Source organism: Malus domestica, chromosome 11 (assembly GCF_042453785.1).
Source record: "Malus domestica chromosome 11, GDT2T_hap1".
NCBI classification, from domain to species: domain Eukaryota; kingdom Viridiplantae; phylum Streptophyta; class Magnoliopsida; order Rosales; family Rosaceae; genus Malus; species Malus domestica.
In genome coordinates, this window is record NC_091671.1 from 516,694 (window position 1) to 543,700 (window position 27,007).

At 38.4% G+C, this 27,007-nt stretch overlaps 3 protein-coding genes, 1 long non-coding RNA gene and 1 pseudogene across 4 annotated transcripts in view; 4 read left to right on the forward strand and 1 right to left on the reverse strand.

Annotated features, from left to right (window-relative positions):
• The window catches only part of LOC103422544 (uncharacterized), a 48,609-nt gene extending 36,321 nt beyond the window's left edge, over positions 1-12,288 (forward strand). The window contains exon 5 of the long non-coding RNA XR_011573033.1: positions 12,267-12,288. This is a non-coding gene — a long non-coding RNA (uncharacterized lncRNA). The remainder of the gene's footprint in view (positions 1-12,266) is intronic.
• LOC103422569 (F-box/kelch-repeat protein At3g06240-like) lies at positions 610-3,402 on the forward strand. The gene is made up of 2 exons (XM_070807915.1): positions 610-1,290; positions 1,835-3,402. Exons 1-2 carry the CDS (start codon positions 841-843, stop codon positions 2,756-2,758), a joined length of 1,374 nt encoding a protein of 457 aa, XP_070664016.1. The 5' UTR covers positions 610-840; the 3' UTR covers positions 2,759-3,402.
• Positions 12,289-13,467: 1,179 nt separating the features above from the next.
• LOC103422549 (F-box/kelch-repeat protein At3g06240-like) overlaps positions 13,468-27,007 on the forward strand; it is a 49,402-nt gene continuing 35,862 nt past the window's right edge. Inside the window, exon 1 of the transcript XR_011573020.1 lies at positions 13,468-14,148. The gene's annotated coding sequence lies outside the window, so the exon portion shown is untranslated. The remainder of the gene's footprint in view (positions 14,149-27,007) is intronic.
• On the reverse strand, positions 16,454-17,287 carry LOC139189285 (uncharacterized). The gene is made up of 3 exons (XM_070807917.1): positions 17,157-17,287; positions 17,016-17,065; positions 16,454-16,922 (listed from the first exon to the last, which is right to left on the reverse strand). Exons 1-3 carry the CDS (start codon positions 17,188-17,190, stop codon positions 16,566-16,568), a joined length of 441 nt encoding a protein of 146 aa, XP_070664018.1. The 5' UTR covers positions 17,191-17,287; the 3' UTR covers positions 16,454-16,565.
• LOC139189286 (F-box/kelch-repeat protein At3g06240-like) lies at positions 20,560-23,136 on the forward strand (annotated as a pseudogene).

The following is a 27,007-nucleotide window of genomic DNA, read 5'->3' on the forward strand; positions in this document are numbered from 1 at the left end:
TGGGCCATTGTTGGCAACGGCATCCCGCTGCGAAGTCTACTTTGATTACAGATTTCAAAGTCTCTAAAATCCTAATTGATTGTTTGTTAAAAAATCCTCATTGATTATCTGATTTTAAAGTCTTTAAAATTTTTTCAAATCTTAATTTAATTACACCCTTCTAAATTAAAGAGGAAATTAGAATGTCTTGCAATTTTTCCATTTCAACGTATCTACGTAATTAATTGTAACAATTAATAGTGTGTTCACGAATCAAATGTACTGAATATTCAACAGGATCCTTTTCGGATGCTTTTGATGAGAATCATCTATGAATCGTGTCCATTCATTGTACATTGTACGGTCAATTTTTATCAAGTACTGTTTGTATTTAATTTTAAATAAAAATATTTAAAATGAGATATGATCGCACGATATATGATGAACATACACAATTAATGGATACCTGAGATCTTCATAAAGAGAATACGGAGATGATCCATTCTCACTGAACATTAGCAACAAATACAATAACTTTCAGCGGCCCAAACCGAAAAAAAAAAATTGAAATCAAGAACCACATTAAAAGTCAAACTTATCAGTAAAACTGTAAAAGAGAATCGTGTAAAGTGATGTTTCCTAAAATAAAGGCAATATTCCTTTATTGCCTTCCGTCATTTTCCTTGACTTCCGTCATTTTCCGTGACGTGAGGGATATACGCAATAGTTGGATCCTTCGATCGCCCTCCGACCTCTCTCCCACTTCTTTTTACTCTGCTTTTTCTCTTTTACCTGCCTAATTTGTTTCTTTCTCTGTCTGCTTGCTTCTGTTGTTTCCTGCGCTACACCGTAATCGCCGAAATGCCCAACAGGAAGCCAAGGGCCAGCCGAAGGGCACTCAAGGACAAAAACCCATCTGGAAATGCAGCCAATATCCTCGCAGGAAAGGTCTTGGATGCCACTCCGAGCCCGATCCAAACACCATGGGACTCCAACCCAGAGAAGGAGAACCACGCGAGCCTCTCTCAGACTCGCACCTCCCCCAAGAAGTCAGCCAAAGTTGCGGCTTCTAAGAAACAGGCCAAGCAGAAGAAGACCCAACCGTCGTCATTCGAGAAAGAACTCGAAGAAATGCAAGAGAAGCTGCAAGCGATGAAGCTCGAGAAGGAGAAAACCTTGGAGCTCTTGAAGGAGAAGAATGAGATCTTGAAGACCAAGGGGGAAGATCTCGCAATGAAGGGCCGAGAGCAAGACAAGCTTCAGATGGAGTTGAAGAAGCTGCAGAAGCTCAAGGAGTTCAAACCCACCATGGTCTGTTTCTTGATCCCCTTTCTTTTCTTCATTTGCGTCCTTATTTCTTCATGTGTTGCATTATCCTCTGTTTGGATGCTGAGAAAATATATTATGGATCTGAAGTTTGGTTTGGTGATTCTTACTTTTGGGTTCTCAAATTTGTTTGGTTACTTGTCAATTGTAAAAAAAATAGAAAAAAAAATCCACGAGGGTTCTTATTTATATGTTCTTAGGGTTTCTGTTCTCAATCCCTTTTCCTGGAATTCGTAATTTTGGGATCCCAGCTTTTGCATACAATCTGCTTTTGGGATCCCTCACGTGCAGGCTAACGGGAAAGGATTGAAGTTAAGTTTTGGGGCATAAATCCGAATAGATTTTACCACGATGGTTCAAATCCGAATTTTTTAACCACAGGATTATTATTCCGTATATATATCTCTCTCATGCAGTCGTTATCTTTGCAAGTAATTCTTTATTCAATTGGTTGTTATTTTTTGGTCTTGGTTTTTCAATTTTTATGCTTGCAGTTCAAAATTTCATACTCTTTTTTGTTTCCCTTCAGGTGGAAATGGAAATGGAAATGGAAATGGACATGGATATGGAAATGGTGAGGAGCAATCAGAGGAGATTGGGGTACTGCTGCATGAAAAATGCAAGGCTGATGGAGCTCCCCATCGAAATCCTTGACAACATCTATTTGAGGCTACCCATAAGCTGTCTTTTTACCCTTAGATGTGTCTCTAATACATCAAAGACCATAGTCGACCGCCCTTGCTTTGTTACACAGCACATGCGACATTTACTTTCGGCGCAATCTACTTTTGCTTCCGATCAGTTTATGCTTCTTGATTACCTTTTCTCTTACTCTTATCGTAGATTTGCCTTTACACCACTGAAATATGATGGCGTCAACGCTGCCTTGAAGAGAAGCGAAGATTGTGCAATCGTTTCTGATATTGTGTCCACAAAGATCGATGTTTCATATTCTTTGAGTTTTGTTTTCTACAACTTGTTTTTCTTTCAAGATCATGGCTATAGTCGTCGTCAACCGTACAAGAAGAAAGAAAGAAGTCCATGCTTCTTAGTCAATCCTTTAAAGGGAGAAGTTCTTCCACTCCCAACCACTGACATCGAATTTCCATATAGTTTTTATAGATCGTGCAAGGAATGGTATGGTATGGGATTTGATGATATAACCATCACTTACAAGATTCTCCGTGTTTCTGGAGATGAAGATTCGACGGTATGTCAACTTAGGGCCCAAATTTATGTACTAGGTACCGGCTCGTGGCGAGAGATACCCTCAGTCCCTCCTCGTAATTTAAGCAACAACCATGCATTTGCACATGGAGACCAGCATTGGTTGCTTTATTTACCTGATCACTCAAGTTGTAATAATAGAAACGCACTCGGTATATGTTCTTTTGACTACAAGAAAGAGGAGTTTTACTCGACTATTCCTCTTCCCCGAGCACATGCAAAGTAAGTATACTCCGCACTATCTGGTCCTTTTGTGTCTTCACTTGCTTAATCTTAAAGGATCTTTGGCCGTCGTGGACACTTTATCAGATGACTATATTGAGGTATGGGTGTTGAAGAACTATGATACAAAAGAGTGGAGGCTAGATTACAAGATAGAAAAAGCAACTGTCAGAGGCAAGCTTATTAACGTGACATGTTGTGAGTGGGAGTATGGCATATTCTTCACTTCACAAGAGATGTCAGAAAGTAATAGGATTACAATCTTTGTGGATTTTAGATGTGGCTCCATTAGTCATGTAAACTTATTTCCACCCAAGCGCTTATTGAATACAAGCATCTTGAGCTATAATGGGACCTTAATGTCCCTAAAAAATTATGGGAAATTGGTGAGACCTGACCCTACTACTGGAAGCATCAGTGTCTAGTAACGGGAAATTTGCCGGCATTGTTTGATGCAGCTGCAACTGCAAGGTAAGGAAAACTTGCGATGTTGACGTTTTTGTGGACCGTTCCATTGTAATGCTTTTATTGTTTTCCAGACTTGTGATTTGTTTTGTTTCTCATTTGATGTTGTGAGTGATGCAAACCATGGACAAGGAAAGGTTATAAATTAGATAAGTCTGCTTTCATTTATGTTTTATATAAAAACTGTGTTTTATATAATTGGATTTTGAAAGATAATTGAGTATATAAGCAAAAGCTATGAAGTATAAATTAAGAATTTCTTAATTTAAGGTACAAGTTTCAGACAATTTCATAGACTGAATTCGAGGGCAACGTTTCAAACAATTTCATAGACTGAATAAAAAAATAAAAAATATTGTCATGGAATTCGAGGGCTTTCTCACTCTCTTCAGTTAAGGATACAAGTTTCAGAGATGCTAGATACTCTGGATTGTCTTCGAAACCTTGATGTTTTATATATTTCTTACGTTCAAGACATTCATATTCTTAGTTTGTTGTAGATCTTCCAGAGAGAGTAATGTTTCAATTAGACCGAATAAAAAAAATAAAAAATACTGTCATGGAATTTGAAAACCACAGAAGAGCTTAAACCCTAAACCCTAAACCACAGAAGAGCCTTATCTGAGATGAAGAGTAAGGTCCGGTTCTGGTGGCACCCTGCAGATCTTCCAACCATAATGTGGCTGCTATGCGTCAAATTTGATGGGTCAAAGCTTCGCATGTCTTTAATGTCATCAGGCAGTAAGCTGGAAAAGTTTATCCTTAAGTAGTTCATTTTCAAGAACTTGTAGATCTTCCAACCATGATGTGGCTGCAGCCTTATTTTTCACCTTTTGAAACTCCTCTTCCGCCTTTTCCAATTCTTTTTCAAGGGCATTCTCACTCTCTTCAGTTAAGGATACAAGTTTCAGAGATGCTAGATACTCTGGATTGGCTTCGAAACCTTGATGTTTTATATATTTCTGTTGAATTGTGGCCAAGTGGCCAAGTGGACAACAAAACAAAACAACTTTCGGCTAATAAACAAACCAAAATAAAAAAAGGTGAAAGACATCATGATGAGGAGGCATCATGATTATGTTTATTGAAAAGAAAAGTTGATGGTCATGATGATGTTTTTGAATTTTTTATTGGGTGTTGATGATGGATGAATGTTAGCATACGGAAGTGAGAAAGAGAGAGGAAGGAGTGTGCACCATTTTCTGTTTTGTAGTCCATCTTTGAGAGAGCAAAGAGAGCTGCAGAGAGCAGAAAACTGAGAGCAGAAAGAGAAGAAAGAAAGGTGATTTCTTTCTTTGTTGGTACTCACTCAATCAAAGTTGTATTTGTGTATTAGCTTTGAGCTTTGTATAGAGAGGAAATTATTCACTATATTTCCCTCTCTATTTGTTTCTTTGGTGAGTGAGAGTTATTGGGTGTATTGGGTTATTTGGGTTGTGAGATTGCCAACACTTTGTAAACTCCCATTTGGTTGATAGTGGATTATTGGGTGAGCTCCTACTGCTCCGAGGACGTACTCCAGTTACACTGACTGTTGAGGAACCTCGTTAAGATCTTGGTGTTCTTTTATATTTTGTTCTTGCATTTTCATTTGATAAATTTCATGTGGGTTAGCTTGAGTTGGTTCCAACGGGTTTGGTGCTATCCTAGCACAACAATTGGTATCAGAGCACTGGTTGCTCTTGGGTACTGTCTAGTTGCCAAAGATGTCAGACGGGCAAGATGAAAATCCTTTTGGAAGCAGCTCCGGGTTTGCAAGAATGACGGTGCAAAATGCAAAGTTCGAAGTGGAAAAGTTTGATGGCACAAACAACTTCGGGATGTGGCAATGTGAGGTCAAAGATGTGTTGGCTCAACAAGATCTACTTGCCGCTTTGGGAGAGAAGCCGGAAACTATGTCGAAGCCGGAATGAGAAAAATTAAATTTGTGGCTTGCTCTTCAATTCGGTTGTGCCTTGCAAAAACTCAGAAGTATTTTGTGATGCGGGAGATGGTAGCAAGTGTGTTGTGGTAAAAATTGGAAGACAAGTATATGACGAAGAGTGCAGAGAACCGGCTACACTTGAAGAAAAAGCTCTACCGCTTTCAATACAAAGAAGGTACAAAAATGATTAGACACCTTGATGCTTTTAATAAGTTGATTGCCGACTTGTTAAATTTAGATTAGGATATTAAGGATGAAGATAAGGCCTTAATATTGTTGAATTCCTTGCCGGACTCTTATGAGCATTTTGTTACCATTATTATGCATGGTAAAGAAACTGTGAAATTTGAAGATGTGTCAAATGCCTTGATGAATTATGAAATGAGGCATAGAGATAAAAATCATGATAGTACCTCTGAAGCTTTATTTGTTAGAGGTAGATCATCGGAGAGGAGATCATCTTCTAGTAGGAAAAAATCACAGTCTCGACCTAGAGGAAACTCTAAAGGTAGAAAACCTTTGGAAATGGATGAATGTGCCTTTTGTCGTAATAAAGGCCATTGGAAGAAAGATTGTCCTAAATTGAAGACCAAAGGCAAAGAAAGTTCTGAAGCTAATGTTGCTGAGGTTGAAACAGATTTTTCTGATTTTGCTTTAACCACTTCCTCATCATTTGATTGTGCTACTAAGTGGGTGTTGGATACGGGTTGTACTCATCATATGACTCCTCACAATGATTGGTTTTCAAGCTTGAAAGAATTTGATGGTGGCGTTGTGTTCATGAGAGATGACAATCCTTGCACAACAAAAGAGATTGGTACAGTTCGTTTGAAGTTGCATGATGGCATGGTTAAAGAGTTGACAGGTGTTCGGTATGTACCGAATTTGAAGAAAAATCTTATTTCTTTGGGTACTTTGGAATCCAAGGGCTTCAGGTTTCATTCAGATGGACAGACATTGAAAGTTACTTATGGTGCACTTGTTGTGATGAAAGCTCCTAGATGTGGCCATTTGTATTTATTGCAGGGAAGCATTGTGACAGGTGAAGCATCTGTAGTCTCTGAAAATATGGGCACATCTGATTCAGATACTACTAGATTGTGGCATATGAGATTAGGCCATGCCGGTGAGAAAGCTCTATAAGGGCTTGTGAAAAAAGGTCTTCTAAAAGGTGCCACGACTTGTAAGCTTGATTTCTGCGAGCATTGTGTCTTGGGGAAGCAAACTAGAGTGAAGTTTGGTACTGCTGTACATCAGATGAATGACATTCTTGATTATGTGCATTCGGATGTTTGGGGTCCTATAAAGACTCCCTCTTTGAGTGGTAGACATTGGTTCATGACCTTTGTTGATGATTATTCAAGAAGGTCTTGGGTTTACACTATGAAGCACAAAAGTGAGGCATTGAGCATTTTCTTGAGTTGGAAGAAAATGGTTGAGAACCAGACTGGGAGAAAGATTAAGATTTTGAGATCGGATAATGGTGGTGAATACACATCCGACCCTTTCTTTAAAGTTTGCAAAGAGGAAGGAATTGTGAGACATTTTAGTGTTCGGGGAACTCCACAACAAAATGGAGTTGCAGAAAGATTGAATCGAACCTTGCTTGAGAAGGTTAGATGTATGTTGTCTCAGTCGGGTTTAAGCAAGTCATTTTGGGCAGAAGCAGTTAATTATGCATGTCACATCATCAACCGGTTACCATAAGCTGCTGTTCAGGGTAAGACACCAATGGAAGTATGGATTGGAAAACCTTCTTCTGATTATGACTATATCAGTATTTTTGGTTTTCCTGCTTATTTTCATGTGACTGAAAATAAACTTGATCCTAGAGCCAAAAAGGCTAATTTTCTTGGTTTTAGTAGTGGTGTCAAAGGTTACAGGTTGTGGTGCCCAGAGATGAAAAAACTTGTAATCAGCAGAGATGTGACATTTGATGAAGAAAGTATGTACAAAGTCTCTGAGAAGAATGTGAGAGATGTCCAACAGGTGGAGCTTGAGAAAGTTGCCTCTGGTACTTCAAATCCTATTTTCGCTGATGTCGAAGACACTACAAGTGAAGAAGTTGGAGACCATGAGGATGTTGAAGAAGTTGAACTTGAAGATTCTATTCAAGTTGAAGAGGAAGTTTCACCTCAAGAGTCTATTGCCAAGAACAGAGGAAAGAGACAAATTACCAAGCCAGCTCGGTATAGTGACTATGTTTCTTTTGCTCTTCCTATTATCACTGATGAGATTCCATCCAATTTTGAGGAAGCTATTGAGAGTGAGGAGAAGAAAATGTGGTGCAATGCCATGGGTGATGAGATGAATTCTCTCTTGAAGAACAAGACTTGGGAGTTAGCTAAATTGCCTAAGGGCAAGAAAGCTATCGGTTGCAAATGGGTGTATGCCAAGAAGGAAGATGCTGATGAGAAAAGCAATGTGAGATTTAAAGCAAGATTAGTTGCTAAAGGGTATGCACAAAAGGAGGGCATTGACTACAATGAAATCTTTTCTCCGGTTGTGAAACACTCCTCAATTCGCATTATGTTAGCTCTTGTTGCACATTATGATCTTGAGCTTGTGCAACTTGATGTGAAGACGGCTTTCCTACATGGTGATTTGAATGAAGAGATCTATATGTGTCAACCAGATGGGTATATAGTGAAAGGGGAGGAAAATTTGTTTTGCAAATTGAAGAAATCGCTTTATGGCTTGAAGCAATCTCCAAGGCAATGGTATTTGAGGTTTGATAAATTTATGAGAGGCCAAAATTATTCTAGAAGTCAATATGATCATTGTGTGTACTTCAAGAAATTGCAAGATGGGTTTTTCATTTATTTATTGATATATGTTGATGATATGTTGATTGCCTCAAAGAATGTCGAAGAGATTGAGAAATTGAAGAAGCAAATGAAGAATGAGTTTGAGATGAAGGATCTTGGTGAAGCGAAGAAGATCCTTGGCATGGAGATCACTAGAGATAGAGCAAAGGGTTTCGTCAGTTTGAATAAAAAACAATACCTTGAGAAGTTGATTCGGAAGTTTGGAGTTCATGATTCAACCAAACCGGTTAGTACCCCTTTGGCTCCTCATTTTAAATTGAGTTCTCTACAATGTCCTAAAACTGATAAAGAGAAGCTGCAAATGAAAAATATACCATATGCAAATTTGGTTGGTAGTTTGATGTATGCAATGGTATGCTCTAGACCGGATATTGCTCATGCAGTTGGCATGGTGAGTCGATATATGCATAATCCAGGTAAAGAGCATTGGCAAGCAGCTAAGTGGATATTGAGGTATCTCCATGGTACTTGAGATGTTGGTTTATGCTTTGAGAGGGATGACTCTGGTATTGGTCATTTTGCAGTTGGTTATGTTGATTCAGATTATGCAGGTGATCTGGATGGAAGGAAGTCTACTACAGGCTATGTGTTTACTATGGCTAAAGGACCAGTTTGTTGGAGGCCCATTTTGCAGTCGTCTGTTGCCTTGTCTACTACAGAGGCTGAATATATGGCAGTTGCTGAAGCTATAAAGGAGGCCATTTGGATACATGGGCTGATTAGAGATTTGGGGGTTGATCAGAAGCAGGTGGAGGTACATTGTGATAGTCAGAGTGCCATTTATTTGGCTAAGTATCAGGTTCATCATGCGAGGATCAAGCACATAGATGTGCGTTATCACTTTGTTCGTGAAATTGTTGGTGAAGGGGAAATCATTCTCCAGAAGATTCCAACTAAAGACAACCCCGCTGATATGTTGACTAAGGTTGTTGGTGTAGCCAAGTTTGTTCACTGTTTGAACTTGGCTCACATTTTGCCTATATAAAGAAGGCGTTGAGCAGTAGGAGTTTTGGAGCATTTGGCTCGGCATGAGTTGTTCTCTTGCTAGTGTTTTGGAGTGATGTTGTGTGTTAATTGTGTTGATTGGCTTATCATGGCGTTTTTCGGAACTTGTCCAAGGTGGAGATTGTTGAATTGTGGCCAAGTGGCCAAGTGGACAACAAAACAAAACAACTTTCGGCTAATAAACAAACCAAAATAAAAAAAGGTGAAAGACATCATGATGAGGAGGCATCATGATTATGTTTATTGAAAAGAAAAGTTGATGGTCATGATGATGTTTTTGAATTTTTTATTGGGTGTTGATGATGGATGAATGTTAGCATACGGAAAGAAAGAGAGAGGAAGGAGTGTGCACCATTTTCTGTTTTGTAGTCCATCTTTGAGAGAGCAAAGAGAGCTGCAGAGAGCAGAAAACTGAGAGCAGAAAGAGAAGAAAGAAAGGTGATTTCTTTCTTTGTTGGTACTCACTCAATCAAAGTTGTATTTGTGTATTAGCTTTGAGCTTTGTATAGAGATGAAATTATTCACTATATTTCCCTCTCTATTTGTTTTTTTTTTATGAGTGAGAGTTATTGGGTGTATTGGGTTATTTGGGTTGTGAGATTGCCAACACTTTGTAAACTCCCATTTGGTTGATAGTGGATTATTGGGTAAGCTCCTACTGCTCCGAGGACGTACTCCAGTTACATTGACTGTTGAGGAACCTCGTTAAAATCCTGGTGTTTTTTTATATTTTGTTCTTGCATTTTCATTTGATAAATTTCATGTGGGTTAGCTTGAGTTGGTTCCAACGGGTTTGGTGCTATCCTAGCACAACAATTTCACCATATCATCTTTCTTCTGCATGTTGTCCTTTGATAGAATGATGTTTCCCTGACGGTATCTCATAACAAAATCAAGCTCCATTCTCGCTTTCAAAGCCTTATCGGCGTGCTTCTTTTGAAGATTTGTCTGCATGCATGATAGAAAATCAGTTAACAGATAGCAAAACATCAATTCTCACCAATCTAGTCTCATATCGTTCAATTCCAAAAATGAACTCACCAATCTGTTCTTGTATTTTTCAATTCCATATTTATAAAATTCCTGAAGAACTGCAGTCACGATAAAAAATTAAAATCAGGTTATATACGTTTTTACAGCAAATACAAAATAATAATAGTAATAATAATGTTATGTCATACTCTGTTTTGGAGTACTATAGAGCTTAAGCCGGCCGTCTTCGTCAAACAAGACCATGTTCGAAGTCTTTATTTTCTTTCCAAGTTTGAACTTTTTTTCCAAACCCTCTTGCTCGGCTTCCCTAAGTTGTTTACCAGACAGCTTGACACGGATGTCTATTGGACTCGTATCATCTCCGTATTTTTTGTACCCCTGGAGCATGTATTACTGTTTTATTAGAAACTGAAAATAATCATAAAATTACAAACCAAATTTTGATGTTAACTTTTGTCAGGAAAATTTTACCTTAATGAAAGGATCTTTGGCCTCTGCATTGTGTTCGGCCACTGAATTAAGAAATTTCAAATACTTGTCCGTCCACTTATGGATTGGCAACTCTGTAATCTTTAACATTCCGTTGCTTTCTTGTATGCACCCGTAAGAGGTGTAGTCGCGGTCACCCGATTGGCTACCCTCAATCCTTCCACGAAAACCTTTATACCACGGGCACATTTCCACCGGCAGTTTTTCCATGTTCCCTTCGTAGGCAATTAAATGCATCATGTTCTTGATGATGTGTATTGGGTGGTAATTGGGGACATTGGTACTCCACCCAACTCCAATTCCTTCACAACCATTCACAAGGACCATGGGTATTATTGGAAAATACCTACATGGCAAACAAAAAAATCATCCCAAAGAAAACAATTTCAATAATTTACCACCAAAACTTTTAAAGAAGGAAGGAAGAGTAATGTTAGTAAAAATATTGAAACAACCTACGTACCTTCCAATTTTAACTTCTTCTTTGCCTCGTTCATCTGAGCTTTCATTATCAAGGAAAATCAATCTTGTAATACGAGAAAGCTCAATATGTAGATAACGAGGTGCTGATTGGTCTTCACCCCCCTAAAAGTAGAAAGGAAAAAGGAACATATGTGTGTAAAACAAAAGATTGTCATGGAATTTAAGAGTTACATTACGCATGATGAACGTCATTCAAGCTTGTTCAATAAGTGACATTTTTACCTGGCCTCGTGTTCCATAATTGCCATTGTTGCTTCCCACATAATTTCGAGTCATTCCCATAATTATGCTGGCGACATTACTTGAACTATGGTGATCGACAGACTTAGAAAACGTTTCCAATTTTGTTATTCCAATTAACTTATTCTTCAAAGCGCAGAACAAAATCTTCCTTTGACCAGGTTTCAATCCATCAACTATTGATGGAATCGTCCTTTTCAGAGCAACAATGCAATACTTAATATACATTTTGTTAAAAAAGTAAGTATAGTTTTTATGCATCTCCTCATCCTCATCGTCGTGATTTTCCTCATCCTCATCCTCATCATTAACTTGGTTACAATCGAGCAATGGGGTATCACTATTACATATGGCAGAATTGACCAAACTTAACGACTTAAGTGTAAAAATGGCTAAAAACTTAATTTTCATTCCTACAAGTCAATTGTACAGCTATGGAAGGGAAAATACAAATCAATCACTTATAACAATATAACGCCTAATCTAATTCCTTTGAAGGTATGGATTGTGATCGTGATCACGATTCAATTTTAACATTACGTCCAATAAATTTGGTGAGATTATCATGCATCATAAAGAAAAATCCTCTGCATTTGCATACAATACACAAAATAAATCCCTTGAAAAATACAATAATAGAAAACAACTACGATAACACCTCTAAGAGTGCGTAGCCCAAGTGAATAAAAAAAATGCCTAAAGCGAGCGGCTTAGTGAGTATAATGAAGCTAGTATAATCATATAATATATTATATACTATTTAATGCACATATTAATGTATGCAACATTGCTCAAATAAAAAGTTATTCGACTAAACGAATCAACACCACTCCACGTACCAAAGGAGAGCTAAATTTTTATTTGTCATTTTAAATATTTGGCGTCTTTTATGGTCAATTCAATAAAGGACATATGCATCCAACAAAAGAAAAATAAATGATAAGCACACAATCTACGTAATCTTTCACACATCTCTTAATCTTGACTTTTATTTTTTATAATTTATTCAATTTAGTTGTTAAAAATAAAAAGTAACGTGCAAGAAGATAAAAATGGTTCGAAAATAATTTTACAAACAAATACAGGGCATAGTGGAAAAGTAATTTTCTTTTAATTTAGTGGGTGGGGCATGTGACCTTTTCTCACCAAAAAATAAAAAAATAAAAAATTGTGGGCGGGAAGAGTAACAGTCGGAGTATAAACAGAAACTCCGAAGAGAACGAGTGCGCTTGGGCCTTCAGCAACCGTGACTTTAGCAGTCTCGACGACTGTCTCACGAAATTCACCACCGCCGGTACGCCGCCGTGGTTGCTCGTCAGAGCACCAAAACGTCCAGAGCCAAAGCCCGCACCTTCTCTCTGACGCTCTCACCGGTTATGCGAGGCAAGGTATTAATCTCAAACTTGACAAGTATATGCTTTGCATTCTGCAATACGCCTCTTGTCTTTGGCTTTGTTTCCGTTGTGTCTCCAAAAATTTTAGTAATTTTACACTCCGTTAAGTAGTTCACTCGCTGTTTACATTTCGAATGCAGTGTAACTGTTTGTGAAAAGTTGCGAGTGGCAGGTGGGTTGGAGACTTTCGAGTTTCCAGTTCATTTTTTTAGATGAATTATGGTGCTGAGGTGTAGTGGGAGGCACTGAGTCTGAGGGGGAACATGCTTAATCGGTTAAGTCGGCTGTTGCTTTTGCACTGCTGCTCCGAGGCCATGGCTATTTGTAGGTTTGGGCAATCCCCGCGACAAGTACGAAGGAACTAGGCACAATGTACTATTCCAGATTATACTTTTAGTGGCTACAATTTGAATTTTTTTCAAATCTTAATTTAATTACACCCTTCTAAATTAAAGAGAAATTAGAATGTCTTGCAATTTTTCCATTTCAACGTATCTACGTAATTAATTGTAACAATTAATATTGTGTTCACGAATCAAATGTACTGAATATTCAACAGGATCCTTTTCGGATGCTTTTGATGAGAATCCTCTATGAATCGTGTCCATTCATTGTGCATTGTACGGTCAATTTTTATCAAGTACTGTTTGTATTTAATTTTAAATAAAAATATTTAAAATGAGATATGATCGCACGATATATGATGAACATACACGATTAATGGATACCTGAGATCTTCATAAAGAGAATACGGAGATGATCCATTCTCACTAAACATTAGCAACAAATACAATAACTTTCAGCGGCCCAAACCGGAAAAAAAAAATTGAAATCAAGAACCACATTAAAAGTCAAACTTATCAGTAAAACTGTAAAAGAGAATCGTGTAAAGTGATGTTTCCTAAAATAAAGGCAATATTCCTTTATTGCCTTCCGTCATTTTCCTTGACTTCCGTCATTTTCCGTGACGTGAGGGATATACGCAATAGTTGGATCCTTCGATCGCCCTCCGACCTCTCTCCCACTTCTTTTTACTCTGCTTTTTCTCTTTTACCTGCCTAATTTGTTTCTTTCTCTGTCTGCTTGCTTCTGTTGTTTCCTGCGCTACACCGTAATCGCCGAAATGCCCAACAGGAAGCCAAGGGCCAGCCGAAGGGCACTCAAGGACAAAAACCCATCTGGAAATGCAGCCAATATCCTCGTAGGAAAGGTCTTGGATGCCGCTCCGAGCCCGATCCAAACACCATGGGACTCCAACCCAGAGAAGGAGAACCACGCGAGCCTCTCTCAGACTCGCACCTCCCCCAAGAAGTCAGCCAAAGCTGCGGCTTCTAAGAGACAGGCCAAGCAGAAGAAGACCCAACTGTCGTCATTCGAGAAAGAACTCGAAGAAATGCAAGAGAAGCTGCAAGCGATGAAGCTCGAGAATGAGAAAACCTTGGAGCTCTTGAAGGAGAAGAATGAGATCTTGAAGACCAAGGAGGAAGATCTCGCAATGAAGGGCCGAGAGCAAGACAAGCTTCAGATGGAGTTGAAGAAGCTGCAGAAGCTCAAGGAGTTCAAACCCACCATGGTCTGTTTCTTGATCCCCTTTCTTTTCTTCATTTGCGTCCTTATTTCTTCATGTGTTGCATTATCCTCTGTTTGGATGCTGAGAAAATATATTATGGATCTGAAGTTTGGTTTGGTGATTCTTACTTTTGGGTTCTCAAATTTGTTTGGTTACTTGTCAATTGTAAAAAAAATAGAAAAAAAAATCCACGAGGGTTCTTATTTATATGTTCTTAGGGTTTCTGTTCTTGATCCCCTTTCCTGGAATTCGTAATTTTGGGATCCCAGCTTTTGCATACAATCTGCTTTTGGGATCCCTCACGTGCAGGCTAACGGGAAAGGATTGAAGTTAAGTTTTGGGGCATAAATCCAAATAGATTTTACCACGATGGTTCAAATCCGAATTTTTTTACCACAGGATTATTATTCCGTATATATATCTCTCTCATGCAGTCGTTATCTTTGCAAGTAATTCTTTATTCAATTGGTTTTTATGATTTGGTCTTGGTTTATTTTTATGCTTGCAGTTCAAAATTTCATACTCTTTTTTGTTTCCCTTCATATGGAAATGGAAATGGACATGGATATGGATATGGATATGGATATGGTGAGGAGCAATCAGAGGAGATTGGGGCACTGCTGCATGAACAATGCAAGGCTGATGGAGCTCCCCATCGAAATCCTTGACAACATCTATTTGAGGCTACCCGTAAGCTGTCTTTTTACCCTCAGATGTGTCTCTAAGACATCAAAGAACATAGTCGACCGCCCTTGCTTTGTTACACAGCACATGCGACATTTGCTTTCGGCGCAATCTACTTTTGCTTCCGATCAGTTTATGCTTCTTCATCACCTTTTCTACGACTCTCTTTGTGGATTTGCCTTTACACCACTGAAATATGATGGCGTCAGCGCTGCCTTGAAGAGAAGCGAAGACTATGCAATCGTTTCTGATATTGTGTCCACAAAGATCGGTGTTTCTTATTCTTTGAGTTTTGTTTTCTACAACTTGTTTTTCTTTCGAGATCATGGCTATAGTCGTCAACCGTACAAGAAGAAAGAAAGAAGTCCATGCTTCTTATTCAATCCTTTAAAGGGAGAAGTTCTTCCACTCCCAACCACTGACATCCAATTTCCATATAGTTTTTCTGGATCGTGCAAGGAATGGTATGGTATGGGATTTGATGATATAACCATCACTTACAAGATTCTTCGTGTTTCTGGAGATGAAGATTCGACGATATGTCAACTTAGGGCCCAAATTTATGTACTAGGTACCGGCTCGTGGCGAGAGATACCCTCAGTCCCTCCTCGTAATTTAAGCAACAACCATGCATTTGCACATGGAGACCAGCATTGGTTGCTTTATTTACCTGATCACTCAAGTTGTAATAATAGATACGTACTCGGTATATGTTCTTTTGACTACAAGAAAGAGGAGTTTTACTCGACTATTCCTCTTCCCGAGCACATGCAAAGTAAGTATACTCCGCACTATATGGTCCTTTTGTGTCTTCACTTGCTTAATCTTAAAGGACCTTTGGCCGTCGTGGACACTTTATCAGATGACTATATTGAGGTATGGGTGTTGAAGAACTATGATACAAAAGAATGGAGGCTAGATTACAAGATAGAAAACGCAATTGTCAGAGGCGAGCTTATTAACGTGACATGTTGTGAATGGGAGTATGGCATATTCTTCACTAAATCACAAGAGATGCCAGAAAGTATAAGGATTACTATCTTTGTGGATTTTAGATGTGGCTCCATTAGTCATGTAAACTTATTTCCACCCAAACGCTATTGGAATACAAGCATCTTGAGCTATAATGGGACCTTAATGTCCCTAAAAAATTATGGGAAATTGGTGAGACCTGACCCTACTACTGGAAGCATCAGTGTCTAGTAACGGGAAATTTGCCGGCATTGTTTGATGCAGCTGCAACTGCAAGGTAAGGAAAACTTGCGATGTTGACGTTTTGGTGGACCGTTCCATTGTAATGCTTTTATTGTTTTCCAGACTTGTGATTTGTTTTGTTTCTCATTTGATGTTGTGAGTGATGCAAAGGTTATACATTAGATAAGTCTGCTTTCATTTATGTTTTATATAAAAACTGTGTTTTATATAATTGGATTTTGAAAGATAATTGATTATATAAGCAAAAGCTATGAACTATAAATTAAGAATTTCTTATAGATCTTCCAGAGAGAGCAACGTTTCAAACAATTTCATAGACCAAATAAAAAAAATGAAAAATACTGTCATGGAATTCGAAAACCACAGAAGAGCTTAAACCCTAAACCCTAAACCACAGAAGAGCCTTATCTGAGATAAAGAGTAAGGTCCGGTTCTGGTGGCACCCTGCAGATCTTCCAACCATAATGTGGCTGCTATGCGTCAAATTTGATGGGTCAAAGCTTGGCATGTCTTTAATGTCATCAGGCGGTAAGCTGGAAAAGTTTATCCTTAAGTAGTTCATTTTCAAGAACTTGTAGATCTTCCAACCATGATGTGGCTGCAGCCTTATTTTTCACCTTTTTAAGCTCCTCTTCCGCCTTTTCCAATTCCTTTTCAAGGGCTTTCTCACTCTCTTCAGTTAAGGATACAAGTTTCAGAGATGCTAGATACTCTGGATTGTCTTCGAAACCTTGATGTTTTATATATTTCAGCAAATCATCTTTCTTCTGCATGTTGTCCTTTGATAGAATGATGTTTCCCTGACGGTATCTCTTAACAAAATGAAGCTCCGTTCTCGCTTTCAAAGCCTTATCGGCGTGCTTCTTTTGAAGATTTGTCTGCATGCATGATAGAAAATCAGTTAACAGATAGCAAAACATCAATTCTCACCAATCTAGTCTCATATCGTTCAATTCCAAAAATGAACTCACCAATCTGCTCTTGTATTTGTCAATTCCATATTTATAAAATTCCTGAAGAACTGCAGTCACGATAAAAAAATTAAAATCAGGTTATATACGTTTTTACAGCAAATACAAAATAATAATAGTAATAATAATGTTATGTCATACGCTTAAGCCGGCCGTCTTCGTCAAACAAGACCATGTTCGAAGTCTTTATTTTCTTTCCAAGTTTGAACTTTTTTTCCAAACCCTCTTGCTCGGCTTCCCTAAGTTGTTTACCAGACCGCTTGACACGGATGTCTATTGGACTCGTATCATCTCCGTATTTTTTGTACCCCTGGAGCATGTATTACTGTTTTATTAGAAACTGAAAATAATCATAAAATTACAAACCAAATTTTGATGTTAACTTTTGTCAGGAAAATTTTACCTTAATGAAAGGATCTTTGGCCTCTGCATTGTGTTCGGCCACTGAATTAAGAAATTTCAAATACTTGTCCGTCCACTTATGGATTGGCAACTCTGTAATCTTTAACATTCCGTTGCTTTCTTGTATGCACACGTAAGAGGTGTAGTCGCGGTCACCCGATTGGCTAACCTCAATCCTTCCACGAAAACCTTTATACCACGGGCACATTTCCACCGGCAGTTTTTCCATGTTCCCTTCGTAGGCAATTAAATGCATCATGTTCTTGATGATGTGTATTGGGTGGTAATTGGGGACATTGGTACTCCACCCAACTCCAATTCCTTCACAACCATTCACAAGGACCATGGGTATTATTGGAAAATACCTACATGGCAAACAAAAAAATCATCCCAAAGAAAACAATTTCAATAATTTACCACCAAAACTTTTAAAGAAGGAAGGAAGAGTAATGTTAGTAAAAATATTGAAACAAACTACATACCTTCCAGGTTTAACTTCTTCTTTGCCTCGTTCATCTGAGCTTTCATCATCAAGGAAAATCAATCTTGTAATACGAGAAAGCTCAATATGTAGATAACGAGGTGCTGATTGGTCTTCACCCCCCTAAAAGTAGAAAGGAAAAAGGAACATATGTGTGTAAAACAAAAGATTGTCATGGAATTTAAGAGTTACATTACGCATGATGAACGTCATTCAAGCTTGTTCAATAAGTGACATTTTTACCTGGCCCCGTGTTCCATAATTGCCATGGGGAATAAAGAGATTGACATTGTTGCTTCCCACATAATTTCGAGTCATTCCCATAATTATGCTGGCGACATTACTTGAACTATGGTGATCGACAGACTTAGAAAACGTTTCCAATTTTGTTATTCCAATTAACTTATTCTTCAAAGCGCAGAACAAAATCTTCCTTTGACCAGGTTTCAATCCATCAGCTATTGATGGAATCGTCCTTTTCAGAGCAACAATGCAATACTTAATATACATTTTGTTAAAAAATTCAGTATAGTTTTTATGCATCTCCTCATCCTCATCGTCGTGATTTTCCTCATCCTCATCCTCATCATTAACTTGGTTACAATCGAGCAATGGGGTATCACTATTACATATGGCAGAATTGACCAAACTTAACGATTTAAGTGTAAAAATGGCTAAGAACTTAATTTTCATTCCTACAAGTCAATTGTACAGCTATGGAAGGGGAAATACAAACCAATCAATTATAACAGTATAACGCCTAATCTAATTCCTTTGAAGGTATGGATTGTGATCGTGATCACGATTCAATTTTAACATTAAGTCCAATGAATTTGGTGAGATTATCCTGCATCATAAAGAAAAATCCTCTGCATTTGCATACAATACACAAAATAAATCCCTTGAAAAATACAATAATAGAAAACAACTACTATAACACCTCTAAGGGTGCGTAGCCCAAGTGAATAAAAAAAAATGCCTCAAGCGAGCGGCTTAGTGAGTATAATGAAGCTAGTATAATCATATAATATATTATATACTATTTAATGCACATATTAATGTATGCAACATTGCTCAAATAAAAAGTTATTTGACTAAACGAATCAACACCACTCCACGTACCAAAGGAGAGGTAAATTTTTATTTTGTCATTTTAAATATTTGGCGTCTTTTATGGTCAATTCAATAAAGGACATATGCATCCAACAAAAGAAAAATAAATGATAAGCACACAATCTACGTAATCTTTCACACATCTCTTAATCTTGACTTTTATTTTTTATAATTTATTCTATTTAGTTGTTAAAAATAAAAAGTAACGTGCAAGAAGATAAAAATGGTTCGAAAATAATTTTACAAACAAATACAGGGCATAGTGGAAAAGTAATTTTCTTTTAATTTAGTGGGTGGGGCATGTGACCTTTTCTCACCAAAAAATAAAAAAATAAAAAACTGTGGGCGGGAAGAGTAACAGTCGGAGTATAAACAGAAACTCCGAAGAGAACGAGTGCGCTTGGGCCTTCAGCAACCGTGACTTTAGCAGTCTCGACGACTGTCTCACGAAATTCACCACCGCCGGTACGCCGCCGTGGTTGCACGTCAGAGCACCAAAACGTCCAGAGCCAAAGCCCGCACCTTCTCTCTGACGCTCTCACCGGTTATGCGAGGCAAGGTATTAATCTCAAACTTGACAAGTATATGCTTTGCATTCTGCAATACGCCTCTTGTCTTTGGCTTTGTTTCCGTTGTGTCTCCAAAAATTTTAGTAATTTTACACTCCGTTAAGTAGTTCACTCGCTGTTTACATTTCGAATGCAGTGTAACTGTTTGTGAAAAGTTGCGAGTGGCAGGTGGGTTGGAGACTTTCGAGTTTCCAGTTCATTTTTTTAGATGAATTATGGTGCTGAGGTGTAGTGGGAGGCACTGAGTCTGAGGGGGAACATGCTTAATCGGTTAAGTCGGCTGTTGCTTTTGCACTGCTGCTCCGAGGCCATGGCTATTTGTAGGTTTGGGCAATCCCGGTGATAAGTACCAAGGAACTAGGCACAATGTACTATTCCAGATTATACTTTTAGTGGCTACAATTTGAAATTTTTTCAAATCTTAATTTAATTACACCCTTCTAAATTAAAGAGAAATTAGAATGTCTTGCAATTTTTCCATTTCAACGTATCTACGTAATTAATTGTAACAATTAATATTGTGTTCATGAATCAAATGTACTGAATATTCAACAGGATCCTCTTCGGATCCTTTTGATGAGAATCCTCTATGAATCGCGTCCATTCATCGTGCATTGTACGGTCAATTTTTGTCAAGTACTGTTTGTATTTAATTTTAAATAAAAATATTTAAAATGAGATATGACCGCACGATATATGATGAACATACACGATTAATGGATACCTGAGATCTTCATAAAGAGAATACCGAGATGATCCATTCTCACTGAACATTAGCAACAAGTACAATAACTTTCAGCGGCCCAAACCGAAAAAAAAAAATTGAAATCAAGAACCACATTAAAAGTCAAACTTATCAGTAAAACTGTAAAAGAGAATCGTGTTAGTTAATGACAATATTCCTTGACTTCCGTCATTTTCCGTGACGTGAGGGATACGCAATAGTTGGATCCTTCAATTGCCCACCTCGGACCTCTCTCCCACTTCTTTTTACTCTGCTTTTTCTCTTTTACCTGCCTAATTTGTTTCTGTCTCCGTCTGCTTGCTTCTGTTGTTTCCTGCGCTAACACCGCAATCGCCGAAATGCCCAACAGGAAGCCAAGGGCCAGCCGAAGGGCACTCAAGGACAAAAACCCATCTGGAAATGCAGCCAATATCCTCGCAGGAAAGGTCTTGGATGCCGCTCCGAGCCCGATCCAAACACCATGGGACTCCAACCCAGAGAAGGAGAACCACGCGAGCCTCTCTCAGACTCGCACCTCCCCCAAGAAGTCAGCCAAAGCTGCGGCTTCTAAGAAACAGGCCAAGCAGAAGAAGACCCAACCGTCGTCATTCGAGAAAGAACTCGAAGAAATGCAAGAGAAGCTGCAAGCGATGAAGCTCGAGAAGGAGAAACCCTTTGAGCTCTTGAAGGAGAAGAATGAGATCTTGAAGACCAAGGAGGAAGATCTAGCAATGAAGGGCCGAGAGCAAGACAAGCTTCAGATGGAGTTGAAGAAGCTGCAGAAGCTCAAGGAGTTCAAACCCACCGTGGTCTGTTTCTTGATCCCCTTTCTTTTCTTCATTTGCGTCCTTATTTCTTCCTGTGTTGCATTATCCTCTGTTTGGATGCTGAGAAAATATATTATGGATCTGAAGTTTGGTTGGGTGATTCTTACTTTTGGGTTCTCAAATTTGTTTGGTTACTTGTCAATTGTAAAAAAAAATAGAAAAAAAAATCCATGAGGGTTCTTATTTATATGTTCTTAGGGTTTTTGTTCTCGATCCCCTTTCCTGGAATTCGTAATTTTGGGATCCCAGCTTTTGCATACAATCTACTTTTGGGATCCCTCACGTGCAGGCTAACGGGAAAGGATTGAAGTTAAGTTTTGGGGCATACATCCGAATAGATTTTACCACGAAGGTTCAAATCCGAATTTTTTTAACACAGGATTATTATTCCGTATATATCTCTCTCTCATGCAGTCGTTATCTTTGCAAGTAATTCTTTATTCAATTGGTTTTTATTTTTTGGTCTTGGTTTTTCAATTTTTATGCTTGCAGTTCAAAATTTCATACTCTTTTTTGTTTCCCTTCAGGTGGAAATGGAAATGGAAATGGATATGGTGAGGAGCAATCAGAGGAGATTGGGGTACTGCTGCATGAACAATGCAAGGCTGATGGAGCTCCCCATCGAAATCTTTGACAACATCTATTTGAGGCTACCCATAAGCTGTCTTTTTACCCTTAGATGTGTCTCTAATACATCAAAGAACATAGTCGACCGCCCTTTCTTTGTTACACAGCACATGCGACATTTACTTTGGGCGAAATCTACTTTTGCTTCCGATCAGTTTATGCTTCTTGATTACCTTTTCTCTTACTCTTATCGTAGATTTGCCTTTACACCACTAAAATATGATGGCGTCAACGCTGCCTTGAAGAGAAGCGAAGATTGTGCAATCGTTTCTGATATTGTGTCCACAAAGATCGGTGTTTCATATTCTTTGAGTTTTGTTTTCTACAACTTGTTTTTCTTTCAAGATAATGGCTATAGTCGTCGTCAACCGTACAAGAAGAAAGAAAGAAGTCCATGCTTCTTAGTCAATCCTTTAAAGGGAGAAGTTCTTCCACTCCCAACCACTGACATCCAATTTCCATATAGTTTTTATAGATCGTGCAAGGAATGGTATGGTATGGGATTTGATGATATAACCAGCACTTACAAGATTCTCCGTGTTTCTGGAGATGAAGATTCGACGATATGTCAACTTAGGGCCCAAATTTATGTACTAGGTACCGGCTCGTGGCGAGAGATACCCTCAGTCCCTCCTCGTAATTTAAGCAACAACCATGCATTTGCACATGGAGACCAGCATTGGTTGCTTTATTTACCTGATCACTCAAGTTGTAATAATAGAAACGCACTCGGTATATGTTCTTTTGACTACAAGAAAGAGGAGTTTTACTCGACTATTCCTCTTCCCCGAGCACATGCAAAGTAAGTATACTCCGCACTATCTGGTCCTTTTGTGTCTTCACTTGCTTAATCTTAAAGGATCTTTGGCCGTCGTGGACACTGTATCAGATGACTATATTGAGGTATGGGTGTTGAAGAACTATGATAAAAAAGAGTGGAGGCTAGATTACAAGATAGAAAACGCAACTGTCAGAGGCAAGCTTATTAACGTGACATGTTGTGAGTGGGAGTATGGCATATTCTTCACTTCACAAGAGATGCCAGAAAGTAATAGGATTACAATATTTGTGGATTTTAGATGTGGCTCCATTAGTCATGTAAACTTATTTCCACCCAAGCGCTTATTGGATACAAGCATCTTGAGCTATAATGGGACCTTAATGTCCCTAAAAAGTTATGGGAAATTGGTGAGACCTGACCCTACTACTGGAAGCATCAGTGTCTAGTAACGGGAAATTTGCCGGCAATGTTTGATGCAGCTGCAACTGCAAGGTAAGGAAAACTTGCGATGTTGACGTTTTGGTGGACCGTTCCATTGTAATGCTTTTATTGTTTTCCAAACTTGTGATTTGTTTTGTTTTTTATTTGATGTTGTGAGTGATGCAAAGGTTATAAATTAGATAAGTCTGCTTTCATTTATGTTTTATATAAAAACTGTGTTTTATATAATTGGATTTTGAAAGATAATTGATTATATAAGCAAAAGCTATGAACTATAAATTAAGAATTTCTTATAGATCTTCCAGAGAGAGCAATGTTCCAAACAATTTCATAGACTGAATAATAAAAAAAAATAATGTCATGGAATTCGAAAACCACAGAAAGCTTAAACTCTAAACCCTAAACCACAGAAGAGCCATATCTGAGATGAAGAGTAAGGTCCGGTTCTGGTGGCACCCTGCAGATCTTCCAACCATAATGTGGCTGCTATGCGTCAAATTTGATGGGTCAAAGCTTCGCATGTCTTTAATGTCATCAGGCAGTAAGCTGGAAAAGTTTATCCTTAAGTAGTTCATTTTCAAGAACTTGTAGATCTTCCAACCATGATGTGGCTGCAGCCTTATTTTTCACCTTTTGAAACTCCTCTTCCGCCTTTTCCAATTCTTTTTCAAGGGCATTCTCACTCTCTTCAGTTAAGGATACAAGTTTCAGAGATGCTAGATACTCTGGATTGGCTTCGAAACCTTGATGTTTTATATATTTCTGTTGAATTGTGGCCAAGTGGCCAAGTGGACAACAAAACAAAACAACTTTCGGCTAATAAACAAACCAAAATAAAAAAAGGTGAAAGACATCATGATGAGGAGGCATCATGATTATGTTTATTGAAAAGAAAAGTTGATGGTCATGATGATGTTTTTGAATTTTTTTATTGGGTGTTGATGATGGATGAATGTTAGCATACGGAAGTGAGAAAGAGAGAGGAAGGAGTGTGCACCATTTTCTGTTTTGTAGTCCATCTTTGAGAGAGCAAAGAGAGCTGCAGAGAGCAGAAAACTGAGAGCAGAAAGAGAAGAAAGAAAGGTGATTTCTTTCTTTGTTGGTACTCACTCAATCAAAGTTGTATTTGTGTATTAGCTTTGAGCTTTGTATAGAGAGGAAATTATTCACTATATTTCCCTCTCTATTTGTTTCTTTGGTGAGTGAGAGTTATTGGGTGTATTGGGTTATTTGGGTTGTGAGATTGCCAACACTTTGTAAACTCCCATTTGGTTGATAGTGGATTATTGGGTGAGCTCCTACTGCTCCGAGGACGTACTCCAGTTACACTGACTGTTGAGGAACCTCGTTAAGATCTTGGTGTTCTTTTATATTTTGTTCTTGCATTTTCATTTGATAAATTTCATGTGGGTTAGCTTGAGTTGGTTCCAACGGGTTTGGTGCTATCCTAGCACAACAATTGGTATCAGAGCACTGGTTGCTCTTGGGTACTGTCTAGTTGCCAAAGATGTCAGACGGGCAAGATGAAAATCCTTTTGGAAGCAGCTCCGGGTTTGCAAGAATGACGGTGCAAAATGCAAAGTTCGAAGTGGAAAAGTTTGATGGCACAAACAACTTCGGGATGTGGCAATGTGAGGTCAAAGATGTGTTGGCTCAACAAGATCTACTTGCCGCTTTGGGAGAGAAGCCGGAAACTATGTCGAAGCCGGAATGAGAAAAATTAAATTTGTGGCTTGCTCTTCAATTCGGTTGTGCCTTGCAAAAACTCAGAAGTATTTTGTGATGCGGGAGATGGTAGCAAGTGTGTTGTGGCAAAAATTGGAAGACAAGTATATGACGAAGAGTGCAGAGAACCGGCTACACTTGAAGAAAAAGCTCTACCGCTTTCAATACAAAGAAGGTACAAAAATGATTAGACACCTTGATGCTTTTAATAAGTTGATTGCCGACTTGTTAAATTTAGATTAGGATATTAAGGATGAAGATAAGGCCTTAATATTGTTGAATTCCTTGCCGGACTCTTATGAGCATTTTGTTACCATTATTATGCATGGTAAAGAAACTGTGAAATTTGAAGATGTGTCAAATGCCTTGATGAATTATGAAATGAGGCATAGAGATAAAAATCATGATAGTACCTCTGAAGCTTTATTTGTTAGAGGTAGATCATCGGAGAGGAGATCATCTTCTAGTAGGAAAAAATCACAGTCTCGACCTAGAGGAAACTCTAAAGGTAGAAAACCTTTGGAAATGGATGAATGTGCCTTTTGTCGTAATAAAGGCCATTGGAAGAAAGATTGTCCTAAATTGAAGACCAAAGGCAAAGAAAGTTCTGAAGCTAATGTTGCTGAGGTTGAAACAGATTTTTCTGATTTTGCTTTAACCACTTCCTCATCATTTGATTGTGCTACTAAGTGGGTGTTGGATACGGGTTGTACTCATCATATGACTCCTCACAATGATTGGTTTTCAAGCTTGAAAGAATTTGATGGTGGCGTTGTGTTCATGAGAGATGACAATCCTTGCACAACAAAAGAGATTGGTACAGTTCGTTTGAAGTTGCATGATGGCATGGTTAAAGAGTTGACAGGTGTTCGGTATGTACCGAATTTGAAGAAAAATCTTATTTCTTTGGGTACTTTGGAATCCAAGGGCTTCAGGTTTCATTCAGATGGACAGACATTGAAAGTTACTTATGGTGCACTTGTTGTGATGAAAGCTCCTAGATGTGGCCATTTGTATTTATTGCAGGGAAGCATTGTGACAGGTGAAGCATCTGTAGTCTCTGAAAATATGGGCACATCTGATTCAGATACTACTAGATTGTGGCATATGAGATTAGGCCATGCCGGTGAGAAAGCTCTATAAGGGCTTGTGAAAAAAGGTCTTCTAAAAGGTGCCACGACTTGTAAGCTTGATTTCTGCGAGCATTGTGTCTTGGGGAAGCAAACTAGAGTGAAGTTTGGTACTGCTGTACATCAGATGAATGACATTCTTGATTATGTGCATTCGGATGTTTGGGGTCCTATAAAGACTCCCTCTTTGAGTGGTAGACATTGGTTCATGACCTTTGTTGATGATTATTCAAGAAGGTCTTGGGTTTACACTATGAAGCACAAAAGTGAGGCATTGAGCATTTTCTTGAGTTGGAAGAAAATGGTTGAGAACCAGACTGGGAGAAAGATTAAGATTTTGAGATCGGATAATGGTGGTGAATACACATCCGACCCTTTCTTTAAAGTTTGCAAAGAGGAAGGAATTGTGAGACATTTTAGTGTTCGGGGAACTCCACAACAAAATGGAGTTGCAGAAAGATTGAATCGAACCTTGCTTGAGAAGGTTAGATGTATGTTGTCTCAGTCGGGTTTAAGCAAGTCATTTTGGGCAGAAGCAGTTAATTATGCATGTCACATCATCAACCGGTTACCATAAGCTGCTGTTCAGGGTAAGACACCAATGGAAGTATGGATTGGAAAACCTTCTTCTGATTATGACTATATCAGTATTTTTGGTTTTCCTGCTTATTTTCATGTGACTGAAAATAAACTTGATCCTAGAGCCAAAAAGGCTAATTTTCTTGGTTTTAGTAGTGGTGTCAAAGGTTACAGGTTGTGGTGCCCAGAGATGAAAAAACTTGTAATCAGCAGAGATGTGACATTTGATGAAGAAAGTATGTACAAAGTCTCTGAGAAGAATGTGAGAGATGTCCAACAGGTGGAGCTTGAGAAAGTTGCCTCTGGTACTTCAAATCCTATTTTCGCTGATGTCGAAGACACTACAAGTGAAGAAGTTGGAGACCATGAGGATGTTGAAGAAGTTGAACTTGAAGATTCTATTCAAGTTGAAGAGGAAGTTTCACCTCAAGAGTCTATTGCCAAGAACAGAGGAAAGAGACAAATTACCAAGCCAGCTCGGTATAGTGACTATGTTTCTTTTGCTCTTCCTATTATCACTGATGAGATTCCATCCAATTTTGAGGAAGCTATTGAGAGTGAGGAGAAGAAAATGTGGTGCAATGCCATGGGTG

Excerpts from the sequence above, each read along its gene's own strand:
- LOC103422569 (XM_070807915.1), top strand. The coding sequence starts at position 841 with ATGCCCAACAGGAAGCCAAGGGCCAGCCGAAGGGCACTCAAGGACAAA. Across the intron at positions 1,291-1,834 it reads AGGAGTTCAAACCCACCATG|GTGGAAATGGAAATGGAAAT; the intron begins GTCTGTTTCTTG and ends GTTTCCCTTCAG.
- LOC139189285 (XM_070807917.1), bottom strand. The coding sequence starts at position 17,190 with ATGGTCTTGTTTGACGAAGACGGCCGGCTTAAGC. Across the intron at positions 17,066-17,156 it reads CGAAGACGGCCGGCTTAAGC|TTCTTCAGGAATTTTATAAA; the intron begins GTATGACATAAC and ends TCGTGACTGCAG. Across the intron at positions 16,923-17,015 it reads ACAAATACAAGAGCAGATTG|ACAAATCTTCAAAAGAAGCA; the intron begins GTGAGTTCATTT and ends TCATGCATGCAG.